General features: G+C 39.6%; 1 protein-coding gene across 1 annotated transcript in view; it reads right to left on the bottom strand.

Moving 5' to 3' along the window:
• Window positions 1-13,358, bottom strand: part of FANCD2 (FA complementation group D2) — a 56,272-nt gene that overhangs the window by 20,323 nt on the left and 22,591 nt on the right. The window contains exons 19-29 of the mRNA XM_032411914.1: window positions 9,635-9,744; window positions 8,522-8,582; window positions 7,585-7,704; window positions 6,862-6,935; window positions 6,444-6,590; window positions 5,616-5,716; window positions 5,073-5,188; window positions 3,949-4,057; window positions 3,076-3,186; window positions 2,269-2,381; window positions 1,149-1,292 (exon numbers count right to left, since the gene is read on the bottom strand). Coding sequence (XP_032267805.1) covers window positions 1,149-1,292; window positions 2,269-2,381; window positions 3,076-3,186; window positions 3,949-4,057; window positions 5,073-5,188; window positions 5,616-5,716; window positions 6,444-6,590; window positions 6,862-6,935; window positions 7,585-7,704; window positions 8,522-8,582; window positions 9,635-9,744 — 1,206 coding nt within the window. The remainder of the gene's footprint in view (window positions 1-1,148; window positions 1,293-2,268; window positions 2,382-3,075; window positions 3,187-3,948; window positions 4,058-5,072; window positions 5,189-5,615; window positions 5,717-6,443; window positions 6,591-6,861; window positions 6,936-7,584; window positions 7,705-8,521; window positions 8,583-9,634; window positions 9,745-13,358) is intronic.

Raw genomic sequence — 13,358 nt, 5'->3', positions numbered from 1 at the left:
GGATAAACATCTGATGGATGCTAAACAAACATCATGAAACAGCGAAAACAGCATTAACCTCTATAAACCAGAACAGCGCTGCTCTACAAGAGTAATCTAGGGCGTCTGGGTGGCTCAGTTGGTTAAGCGACTGCCTTCGGCTCAGGTCATGATCCTGGAGTCCCTGGATCGAGTCCCACATCAGGCTCCCTGCTCGGCAGGGAGTCTGCTTCTCCCTCTGACCCTCCCCGCTCTCATGTGCTCTCTCTCATTCTCTCTCTCTCAAATAAATAAATAAAATCTTTAAAAAAAAAAAAAAAGAGTAATCTAAATAGTTATTAGTAGGAAACTAAAATAAGGATCATATCATTAGCATGATCTTTCATAATGTCTAATACATTGTAAAAAAATATTTATTTAAACATCAAGATGATGATGGGGGCACCTGGGTGGCTCAGTCAGTAGACCATGCGACTTTTTTTTTTTTTAAGATTTTATTTATTTATTTGAAAGAGAGAGACAGAGCATGACTGGGAGAGGGAAAAGTAGACGCTCCGCTGAGCGGGGAGCCCCAATATGGGGCTCAATCCCAGGACCCCGGGATCATGACCTGAGCTGAAGTCACATGCTTAACCAACTGAGCAACCCAGGCGTCCCCAAGCATACGACTCTTGATCTTAAGGTCATGAGTTCAAGCCCCATGTTGGGCCTAGAGCTTACTTTAATAATAAATAAATGAATAAATAAATAGGTTGTTTACCTTAAAAAAAAAAAAGGTGATGAGGATGATTATTTATCATTACTTTCACTATATATAAAAGCTCTGGAAGCCAGAGTCCACCTTCTCTCAATGCCATGGTGTTCTTTTTACAAGAATAGAGCTGAGAAATTTTTTTTTCAAAGACTTATTTATTTGAGAACAAGAGCAAGAGAGAGAGAGAGAGAGACAGAGCGTGCAAGCACGAGTAGGAGGGGCAGAGAAAGGGAGAGCGAATCCCAAGCAGACTCTGTGCTGAGCCAGACTTGGGGCTGGACTTCATGACTCTGAGATTGCAACCCAAGCTGAAACCAAGAGTCAGATGCTTAACCAACTGCGCCACCCAGGCACCCTGGGCTGAGAAATTTTCTGAAACAAGATTCAATTCTAGGATCTCAGCTCTGTGACTTACTTCAGTGTGCATTTCAGTATCTAAGATGAACTTGGTCACAAGCCCACAACGCATAACAGAGAAGACCTCAATGTCCAGTTCTCGGAAAAAAGCATGGTAATTCTGTAGTGACACTGATGTCTTTTCTTCTTTCCCTTTGAACTCCTGGGGACAAAGCAGCAGCAACCAACAGAATAATAAGGACAATATTAACCTGATTTTTCAGAAAGACCTCAAAGTACAATTATGCATTCATTTTATGCAGAAGTTACTTTTTTTTAGCAAATCACCGCCTTCCTTTCACCAAAGTCCCTAAATATTCCTGAGACAAAAGCACCTAATTTAAAATTGAGATATGGGTCACATATCAAGACCCTTGGTTGGTTTCCACTTAAGTATGAACTACTAGACAAACCAAGGTGTTATGGCATGGTAGAGAAAACAATGAGCTGTGGCACAAAATAGGTCTGGCTTCAAACCCTTGCTCAAGCCTTATTAACTGTGTGACCTTGGGCAAGTCACTTACCCTTTCTGGGTCTTAGTTTCCTTACCTATTAAATGTAAATATTACTACCAATCTTGGGTTTTTAGGCGATTACAGGAGCTATACATAATACACAATAAATAGTAGCCAAAAAACAGAAATACTTGGGATTCATGTGATTTAGGCAATTTCACAAACATATAACCTATTCTGTGATTGGTAGACTTACAGGAAAAAGGAACTACTGTTTACTGATGATCAGAAACTGTCCTAAGCATTTCATGCTATCTCACTTCATTGAGAAGTTGATAATCTGGGATCAGAGGGGGAAAGAGGCTAAAAGCAGTACATCTAAAACTAGGTCCTGAAACAAAATTTGTTAATGCTACAAGAGAGAATTCAAAGTACTGCTGGGGTATAAAAAAGAGAGTGACACATTCAAGAAAATGACTAGAAAAAACAGTGTGTGCTAGTGATAAGGACTTAGAGTCTAACCCTAACTCTGCTACTGTGAGAATCGCCCCAAAGCCGAGGAGAGTTCGTTTGCCTCTCTTTTCTCTAATTTTTCTCTCTGTAAAATGCAGAGTATGATGCTGATCCCCTGTTAATCTTACCGGGCTGTCACACAACCTTCATGGAAACCCATCATTCCAGTACCTTTTCCAGCTTGCTTCTATTAGATGGTGTAGGGTCACATTCTGAACTATCCTCCTTTGAAAGTGTGTCAGGCGAGGATGTTTTGCTGCCATCTGCTTTCTGTTTCCTTCCTCCTTTTGTTTCAAAAACAGAAAAGTGACTCAAGTAATCAATAATCATGTTTGTTAAATATCACTGCCTTCAGAAAACAACCTGCTGAAGACTACCGAGGGGTAGAGGAGGTAATTTTATAACCCTACATTATAATTCATTTTATAACCTTGCCAAAGAAAGAGTTCAATGACATCATCTCTCCAGTTACTGATGCCTTGGTGCATATGACCTCTTTTTTTTTTTTTTTTAATTTTTATTTATTTTTTGACAGAGAAAGAGAGACAGCGAGAGAGGGAACACAAGCAGGGGGAGTGGGAGAGGGAGAAGCAGGCTTCCCTGCTGAGCAAGGAGCCCGATGCGGGGCTCGATCCCAGGACCCTGGGATCATGACCTGAGCTGATCATGACCAGACGCTAAATGGCTGAACCACCCAGGCGCCCCAGTCTCTCTTTTTTTTTTTAAGGATTTTTTAATTTATTTATTTGACAGAGAGAGAATGAGAGAGAGAGCACATGAGAGGGGGGAGGGTCAGAGGGAGAAGCAGACTCCCTGCCGAGCAGGGAGCCCAATGCGGGACTCGATTCTGGGACTCCAGGATCATGACCTGAGCCGAAGGCAGTCGCTTAACCAACTGAGCCACCCAGGCGCCCTGCATATGACCTCTTATATTATGTCAGTGTTGCTCCTATGGAGACACAGAAGAAGAGAACATACCTATCTTTCCTTGTTTTCTGATTTTTGCTGAAATAGCAGCAGTAGTAGGAGGTGTTACATCTAAAGTTTCCAAGTCAAAGTTTGCAAGGGGAGGAACATAGTCTGGGGTGACTGGAAAAGAGAGGAGACAGAAGCTCAATATATACCAACCACATATCACTGTTAGAATGCATCACCTGATTGGCTAAAAATTAATTTTCAGAACTACCAAGTATGGCTGAATGCCTGTAAGATACATTCAAGTTACCTGACATGAACTGTTTTGGCATAGCAAAATGATCAGAGATGACTTACAGGAATATCATATTAAATGACTATGACCAATTAAGATAAAATCATTCTAAATAATGATATAAAAAAATATCCAAGCAGGTAAGGACTAAAAATAAACTAACCCTTATTTCAAATCTAAAGATATTAATATTTGGTCACATAGTAGTTTGTTTTATACACAATTACTTAGATGAGGGCCTGAGGGAGGCTCTATGTTTTCCCCAGAGAATCTACCTAGCACTTTAAAACAAGTTTATTTAATAGTCAGAAGGTATTAAGAGACCTGTCAGCTTTACTCCTGGTTCATAACTATATTCAGGAAAGCAAAGGACACTGAAAGTTTGACTTCTAAAGAAGAAAAGTTACTTTACAAAAGCCCAACCAATGCTTTCCATTTTTTATTTTCTTAAGCAGCAAGATTTCTTGAAGGTAACAATGGGAGGAAAATGGATGTTTTTTTGTTTTGTTTTTTTTGTTGAGGAAACATTTTCTTATCCCAGATGAGTAGGGGATGGCTATCAGTGAGATTGGCTTAAAAGTAAAGTTCTTTATCTCCTCCCTGCCATCCTGGCAAAGGTACCATAATAAGACACTCCTTACCTGCCAAGTACTTTTCCAGGATCCTCTGAAGCTCCACAACATGCTTTAACCGGGTGAGCACCTTCCCCTTCATCTCAGGTGACGTTTGCTGGCAGAAGGCATTTACAACCTGGAAAAGTACAAATTATATTCTCAGACTTCAAATGGTTCCAATTTCAACGCCATTCAGTGGCAGGATCTGTGAGTTTAGTCTGTAATGTAAAGGTGTTCTCAGCAAGGTGCTATAGAGGAAGAAAAAAAGCCCTGGGCCAATACAGGAGATCTGACTTTTAATCCTAGTTCTACTGATTTCTAGTTAAGTAACAAGTAGAATAGCACAGTGACTAGAGAGCACACACTTTGATGAAACAAGTCCTATTCTGCTACTTAACTAGCTGTGTGACCCTGGCCAAGTCATTATTAGCCTTTCTGAGTTTCTACTTCTTCAACTATAAAATGAGACAACTATAAAATGAGAATGCAGTTGTTATATGGATTAAATACTGTAAATAAAGAAAGAAGCCCAGCATTTTGCACAATGTAAGTGCTTGATTATATTTACTGATTTTGTGCTGTTTCTCCCACTGAATGGTATAAAACAAGGACAATACCTGTCCTGCCTACATCAGAATATAATTGTGAAGATAAGAAGAGATAATTTAAGTGAACATTCTCAGAAATAATATGCATGAGAAAGGAAGTGAGATATAAATGTAAGATGTTACTGTCATTTTCATCACATATCATTATTGTGCATTTCACTAAGCACAATATATTCCAAAGGAAGGGGAAAACCATCACTCACTTGATCTCATTGAATTGAAACATTAAGTGAATATCTATGCAAGGCTGAACTGTATCTTCACAGTGGAGAAGGTGAGTTTATTCCAGGCAAAAGGAAGAATACAACAAAAAGGCTTGAAGTAGTAAAGCATGAACAACATTTAAGTGAAGTCTAAGTATTTTGATTTGGCTACATCAAAAGGTCATATAATTGGGAAGAAGTGGGACATAACAGCTGGAGAAGCTCACAGCGGTTAGTGCTTAGTGGAGACTTTTTAGAGAGTCCCAGGAGTACCAGGAAATAGTTTCCTTTCAACAAGAACTACAGACAACAGGTGAAATGTCCTAGTAACTCTGCTTACCTCTCGGAACCAGTTAAGAGTAAGAAATATGAGTGAACACATGAACGAATGCTCTTTAACAGACATGGACTCCAGCCTCTCTCCAGGATCCAAATCAGTGAGGAATATAGGACAATCTGAAAGAGAAGAACAAACATTTCTAACTCCCTTTATTTCAAGTCAACAGAACCTGGATGCTACCCCTAGAGCTATCTGCCTCTTCTACTTACTTTCCCCTTTAACTTGTATTTGAAGGTCAAGCTTTGATTGTCTCAAAATTACCACCATATCACGTAAGTAATCATTACATATAATTAAGAAGTCTTTGCAAAACTAGATGTGAGGACCAGAAAGCAACAAGGAACTATGATGATGACTGACTTGTCAACATGATAGAAATCTGTATGTTATTATTTTGTCTTTGGAATTCCATTACTACTGCTATTCTACTCTGTGAAGTTAGAAAATTCCTTCCCACACACACAATATACTGTTTTTTTCCTTCCCTAACATTATCAAAGAATGGTTACAAAGAAGAAAGAATCTGATAACTTCATCCTATACCTAATAAACCATCAATCTCCTCCAAGTTTCCATTATGTTGTTTCTCCACACAAAGTCTCAGTAACCGGAAATAGGGAGCCAGGCACAACGGAGACACCAATCTGGGAAGGAAAAATCCATTTCTAAACAATACTTTATAGGCACATTAGTCCATGTTTATAGGGAACCCAACCTTACAATTAAAGAGTTTCACCCAAAATAAATGTCTACTTTTAAGAATACATGACAAGGAACTTAATGGATGCTCAGCAAATAAAATGAACTAACCTGGAGGAAGGCAGAGGCTGTGTAGAGTGAATATCCATGAGTTAAGAGAAGCAGAAATAAGATGGAAGGAGGGAAGGAGAGTGGCAGAGGCAGACAAGTATGTTCATGGGAGGGAGAAAGGAACAGAAATGAAAACAGCCTCACAGAATACTTGTTGGATGTCCTTAGGCAATGCAAACCCCAACCACAGGGTCCAAGAAAAAACAAGGAATCTGACCCATTCTAGCTAACCCCTCCAAACACCACCTGTCTTAGGAGAAAACCACCCCCCTCTTGAAAAGATTTTATTTATTTACTTGAGAGAGAGAATGAGCTGGGGGGAGGGACAGAGGGAGAGGGAGATGCAGGCTCCCCATCAAGCAGGGAGCCAGATAGGGGGCTCGATCCCAGGACCCTGAGATCATGACCTGAGTCAAAGGCAGATGCTTAACTGACTAAGGCACCCAGATGCCCCAGAAACCCTTTTCCATCAAGTTCTTAACAAACTGCAAGAAGTGTGGAATACCCCATGAACACTCAAAACAGCAAAAGAAGTTTTAGAAAAGAGAAAAGTATACTGACTTTTGGTCTGATTCCTTTGAAGTCATTCTACCCCCATCTTTTGCAAAGTCCTGAGAGAATAACAGTGGCAGGAGGTTGATGACAATCCCATCGTGACTACTATATTCTTCTAGTCCATAGAGAGCTTTCACAGGAAATGGATAGTCACTGTGGAGAGAACCCAGAATTTGATGCCCCAAGGGTATACACATCTACGCGGGAAACCACGAGAACAAACCAATCTTCCCTCTTATGAGAAAGAGAAAGAATAAGTGGAAGCTTATAGGAATTCTGGAACTGGGGTTTTGGGTGTTGGGAGGAAAGAAGCTGTGGGATTGGGCCAGACTTAGCTGAGGTCAAGAGCATTCTGATGTCTGTACCAACTATTGACATAATTTCTTCACCAGTACAATCAAGTTAGTGGGTATACAGTACTTACCCTTCTGCAAAAACACAGAAATCCACCACAAAGGCATCCTGGAAATCATTGAAGATGGTCTGCCCAACCCATTCCTTCGGGAAGCAAGCAAGCAAACAAACAAACAAACAAACAAGGCTGTATAGGTAAGGGTGTACTTGCTGTAGAGCCCTAGACAAACTATTACCCTTTCTAAGCCTTAGTTTCTCATTTCTTTTTTTTTTTAAGATTTTATTTATTTACTTGAGAGAGAGCAACAGAGTGAGAGAGTGAGCACGAGCAGGGGGAGGGGCAGAGGGGGGAGGGGGGAAGCAGACTTCCCCACTGAGCAGGATCATGACCTGAGCTGAAGGCAGCCGCTTAACCGACTGAGCCCCCAGGCGTCCCCCAGTTTCCTCATTTCTAAGAAGAGAATAACAATATTATGTACCCCATTATTATGAAGTAGAAAACACATAATACATGAAAAATGCTTAACACAGTGTCTGGCACAGAATACATAGTGGCTATCAACATCAACAACATTATCATGATCCTCATCATTACTATTATTGTTATTATATGAAGGAGGCCTCAGAGGTGAGGCCTGGAGTAGGGCAAGTCAGAACAGCCTTCCCAGCTAGAATATGGGAGAGCTCACAGGATGATCTATTTTTGCACTGCAACAGACAGAAGGGCTTGAAGAATAGGAGTAAAAAGCAGTTCTCATGCTTTGCTGCTTTAAGAAAAGATACTGGGACTTACCAGGGCTTTTGGAGCCAGCTGTCCCCCTTGGATAAGATTAGCAAATTCATCATAATAAAGTGCAGAAGCCTGGGGAGACTGCTCACTGCAGGAATGAACCAACTGCAGCAAGGAGGTCACCTGGAGCAGCCAAAGAGAAAAAGTGGTTCAGCCATTGGGCTGCCAACGTTTCCTAAACACCGTTCAATCCATTCAGTAGTAAATTTTTCCTTCCAATTTCACTGCCAAAGCTCTTACTACCACTCACCTGAGGTTTACTTGAGCTTCCTGACAAGCCCATCTCTTTCTAATATCTCTTCTCCAATCCATCAGACACACACAACTGGATTAATTTTGTTTTTTACAAATACTTTCACAAATACTTTTATTTTATTTTATTTTATTTTGAAAGAGAGAGAGAGAAAGAATCTCAAATAGGCTCCATACCCACACGGAGCCTAAAGCGGGGCTTGATCTCATGACCCTGAGATAATGACTTGAGCCAAAATCAAGAATCAGACGCTTAATCAACTGAGCCACCCAGGCTCCCCTGGATTAATTTTTCTAAAGCAAAGCTTTGATTATGTCATGTCTATGCTAAGAAACCCTTAAAGACTATCACTAAGTAAAAAATTAAATTGAAATGTCTTGATTCACATTCAAGGCCCTCCCTTTTCTACCTCTGGACTAGCTTTATCTCCAACTCTCCAATTATAGGCTTACTCTTCCCTATGCTCCAGTCAATCTCCTATTCTACAAACATAGCTCTCTTTTCTTGCTCTCTAGGAACTCACAATTTAATTAAGGAGGTTAGACAAATACAGAAATAAATGTAACTCATGCCAGCCAGGAAAACATTATTTTGAAAAAAAAAGCACTCTTTCTGGTAAACTGACAGTAACCAGAAGCAATTCCTCAGTTATTCATAAACATACCCAACGACATTACAAGAACTCACCTGTGTGTACTGTTCAGTGCTCAAGTCTGTTCTCCCTTGGGTCAGATATGAAGATCTATTTCTAAAAATAAGGAATTTTTGTTTCACTTTTATAAAATTTTGTAAGAACTAGCAATAAGTGTATGAATCCTGCCATCCCTGGGATGTGGGTGGAGATAAAAGTGCACAAAGGCACAGAGGACTATTTACAAAATGTGGATTAGAGCAAACAATGGCTCTAATTTTTTTAAAGGGCACACTAAATTAGTAATAATCATAAGAGCAAGCACTGGTTGGGGTGCCTGGGTGGCTCAGTTGGTTAAGCGACTGCCTTCGGCTCAGGTCATGATCCGGGAGTCCCGGGATCGAGTCCCGCATCGGGCTCCCTGCTGAGCAGGGAGTCTGCTTCTCCCTCTGACCCTCCCCCCTCTCATGTGCTGTCTCTCATTCTCTCTCTCTCAAATAAATAAATAAAATCTTTAAAAAAAAAAAAAAAGAGCAAGCACTGGGCATTGTTCTAAGCATTTAATGCTCTCAAGTGGTATAGCTCCAAAGAATGAACTTTTAACCAGTACATTATGTAGCCTCCATGAATTATTAATGCCAACTCTAAGAATGTCTCCAGAGGTCCCAGGAATTCCTAACAAATTATCTCTAAGGAGCATAAACTCAACTCCAATGTCATTTTGCAATGGCAACATCTTATCAAGACCCAACTCTGATGCTCCTATCACCAGGTGCCTTATTTTCATCAAACATGATGTCCCAGACAATACCACAGCAATGGAGAAATCTGTAATGTCTAGTGCCTGGGAGAGGCACAAATGCAGAAAAATGCATCCCAGGATATTCACGGTTCCCCTTTTGTGGAAACATTTCTATTACTTTATTTATTAGCAATCCTTAGTTTTTAACCATCAGACTGTGATGATTAAGATCACATTCTGTAAAAATTATACGTGGTATATACAGTCAAGAAGGGAAAATGGAAAAGTCGCAACAAACATTTGCTTACTTATTATGGGCTTAATGTGTACCATTATAATGAAGTCTACAGAATGTAACGGTTTATTTGTAAGGTGGCAACTTGATTAACTGACCTTGAGCCACGGAAGTCAGAATTTCCATGCATACCTGTCTGCCGCCATGATGCCAGCCATGGTGACAGCACCAATAATACCAATGAGTTTGTATTTGAATATGGTGCTAGAGAGCTGCTTTCGTATCACCAGGTGCATGTCATCCTGCAAGAAAGACATGATAGCGAAAGTTGAAGATGCTGGAATAGTACAGCAAAAGAGCCTGCAGATATTGAAGCTATCATTTACTAACTGTGGCTTTTGGCAAGTCATTTCATCTCTGAGTCTCAATTTTTTCATCTATAAAATGGGGAAGGTTTTGTAAGGATGAGAGACAAATTAAAAAATGTCCTAGAACAGTGTCAACCAGGGGCGCCTGGGTGGCTCAGTTGGTTAAGCGACTGCCTTCAGCTCAGGTCATGATCCTGGAGTCCCTGGATCGAGTCCCGCATCAGGCTCCCTGCTGAGCAGGGAGTCTGCTTCTCCCTCTGACCCTCCTCACTCTCATGCTCTCTCTATCTCATTCTCTCTCAAATAAATAAAATCTTTAAAAAAAAAAAAAAGAAAAGAACAGTGTCAACCATAAGACAGATGTTCAAAAATAATCGCTATTATTGTTATTGTTGTGATACTTGCTTGATAAGGATATGTGAATTATTGTAATGTTGTTGGCTGCTCGACTAAAATAATGAAATAGAAATACTTAGATAAATTAACCAAGGAGGCAAAAGACGTGTTGTACATTAAAACTATAAAACAATGCTGGGGCGCCTGGGTGGCTCAGTCATTAAGCGTCTGCCTTCGGCTCAGGTCATGATCCCAGGGTCCTGGGATCGAGCCCCGCATCGGGCTCCCTGCTCAGCGGGAAGCCTGCTTCTCCCTCTCCCACTCCCTCTGCTTGTGTTCCCTCTCTCACTGTGTCTCTCTGTCAAATAAATAAAATCTTTAAAAAAAAAAAAAAACTATAAAACAATGCTGAAAGATATTAAAGAAGATCTAAATAAATGGAAAGATATCCCATGTTCATGAATTGAAAGACTTAATATTGTTAAGATAATGATAATACTCAAAGTGACAGGCACATTCTTTGTAAGCCTTACTAAAATCACAACAGAATATTTTACAGATAGGGAAAAACTCATGCTAAAATTCATATGGAATTTCAAAGGACCCCAAATAGCCAAAACAATCTTGAAAAAAAAAAAAATGTTCTTTCAAATTTCAATTTTGAAATTATTACAATCTTTCAATTTCAAAATTACTACAAAAGCTACAGTAATTAAAAAGTGTGCCACCTGCATAGGAAGCACATATACACCGATAGAGTCCAGAAATAAACCCTCACATACATAGTCAACTGACTTTCTGCAAAGGTGCTAAGACCATTCAAAGGGGAAAGTACAGTCTTTTCAATAAAAGGTGCTGAAAAAAACCACACACAAAAGGTGCTGAAAAAATTGGATACCCACACATACACGAAATGAAATTGGGCCCTTTAACCATACACAAAAATTAACTCAAAGTGAATCAACAACACAAATTTAAGAGCTAAAACAGTGAGACTCTCAGAAGAAAACAAAGGAAAAAATCTTCATGACTTTGAATTGGGGAAAGGTTTTTCCTAAGTATAACACCAAAAGCACAGGCAACAAAAGAAAAAAAAAAAAAGATAAATTGGGGCGTCATCAAAACTCCATCAAAGGACACTATCAAGAGTGAAAAGACAATGCATAGAATGGGAGAAAATATTTGCCAATCATGTCTCTGATAAGGGACAATACCCAGGAAGTATAAAGGATCCCTATATATCAACAACAAAAAACAACTGATATAAAAAATGAACAAAGGACTTGAATAGACAATTTCCCAAATAAGATATTCAAATAACAAATTGGCAAATAGTTAAGATGTTCAACATTATTAATCTTTAGGGAAATGCAAATGCAAACCACAGTGAGATAGCACTTCACACCCAGTAGGATGGTTACAGTTAAGAAATGGAAAATAAGTGTTGGTGAGGATGTAAAACCATGAAGCCCTCAATGTGTACATGGGCACATAAAATGGTGCAGCCACTGCAGAAAATGGTTTGGTGGTTCCTCAAAATGTTAAACACAGAATCAAAAACATGATTCAGCAATTCCACTCCTAGATACAGACCCCAAAGAACTGAAAATAGGGACTCAAACAGATACTTGCACACCAGTGTTCATAGCAGCATGATTCACAATAGCCAAAAAGTGAAAAAAGGCCAGTGTTCATCAATAAATGAATTCACAAACTAAATGTGGTGTATACATACAATGGAATGCTAGTTAGCCATAAAAAGGAATGAAGTTTGATATATCTTACACCATGGATGAACCCTGAACAGATAATGCTAAGTGACATAAACCAAACACAAAAGGATAAATATCGCATGTCTATTTTTAAAATTTAAATTTTATTATTATTTTTTTTTAGAGGGGAAGAGAGAGAGAATCTTAAGCAGGTTCCACGCCCAGCATGGAGCCCAAAACGGGGCTCAATCTCACAACCCTGAGATCATGACCCGAGCTGAAATCAAGAGCTGGACACTTAACTGAGCCACCCAGGGGACCTTCATATGACTATTTAAATGAGGTACCCAGAACAGGCAAATTCAGAGACAGGAAATAGATTAGAGGTAACCAGGGCTGGAGGAAGGAAAATGGGGAGTTACTGCTGAATAGGTAGAGTTTCTGTTTGGGATGACGAAAAGTTCTGGATATAGACAGTGGTGAGAGTTGCACAACATTCTTAATGAACTTAATGCCACTTAAAAATGTTAAAGTAGTAAAATTTGTTATGCATATTTTACAATCATTAAAAAATAAAATAATGATGTAGCTCTATATTATTGATGTGAAGCCATCTCCAAAATATACTGCTAAATGAAAGAAGTAAAATGTAGAACGAAAGGGTCAGGAGTGAGGGGCCCTAGGTGGCTCAGTCGTTAAGTGTCTGCCTTCGGCTCAGGTCAAGATCCCAGGGTCCTGGGATCGAGCCCCAAATCGGGCTCCCTGCTTGGCAGGAAGCCTGCTTCTCCCTCTCCCACTCCCCCTGCTTGTGTTTCCTTTCTCACTGTGTCTCTCTCTGTCAAATAAATAAAATCTTTAAAAAAAAAAAAAGGGTAAGGAGTGGAATATAGGTAAATACAAATTTGTAAATGCTCAGAACATCTCAGAAAGCTATAAGGTATAAAGCAGAAAAGTATAAACAAATTTGTAAATGCTCAAGACATCTCAGAAAGCCATAAATGTCTCAGGCCAAACTCAGAAAGTGATTGCCTTTAGATAACCAGATGCCCGGAGGACTCAGAAGGGGGAGACTTATTTTTCACCACTTCTTATGCCTTTTGAATTTTGTGCTATGTATGTATATTACCTAGCCTTTTTTTTTTTTTTTTCTTTTTTAACTAACAAAACGTGTTAGTTGTTCAAAATCACAGTCCAGTATGGATTACTGCCACGGGGTGGCACTAAAGATACAAAAGAGCTACAAGTTCTGATTGCCATGTAATCTCTTGTTTTAGTCTCTTTGCCTGACTTTCTCAGTGAATGGTGTCCACCAATGAAAGCAAGCCCAGATGAAGTGCACATTAGATGTAGATGTTCCCTAGGAAACAAGGTAATACTCTGTGTACCCACAGCACTCAGTATGGAACCTGAACAGCTTTTCTTACTCAGTTCCATAGTCAGCTGATTACAGACCCATTTCTATCCTAATAGACAAGCTACTTGAGGGTATAAGGTCTAATA

This window comes from Phoca vitulina, unplaced genomic scaffold (genome assembly GCF_004348235.1).
Source record: "Phoca vitulina isolate PV1807 unplaced genomic scaffold, GSC_HSeal_1.0 scaffold13, whole genome shotgun sequence".
NCBI lineage: Eukaryota > Metazoa > Chordata > Mammalia > Carnivora > Phocidae > Phoca > Phoca vitulina.
The sequence above is the reverse complement of the archived record's forward strand: the minus strand, read 5'-3'. Positions and strand labels throughout refer to the sequence as shown.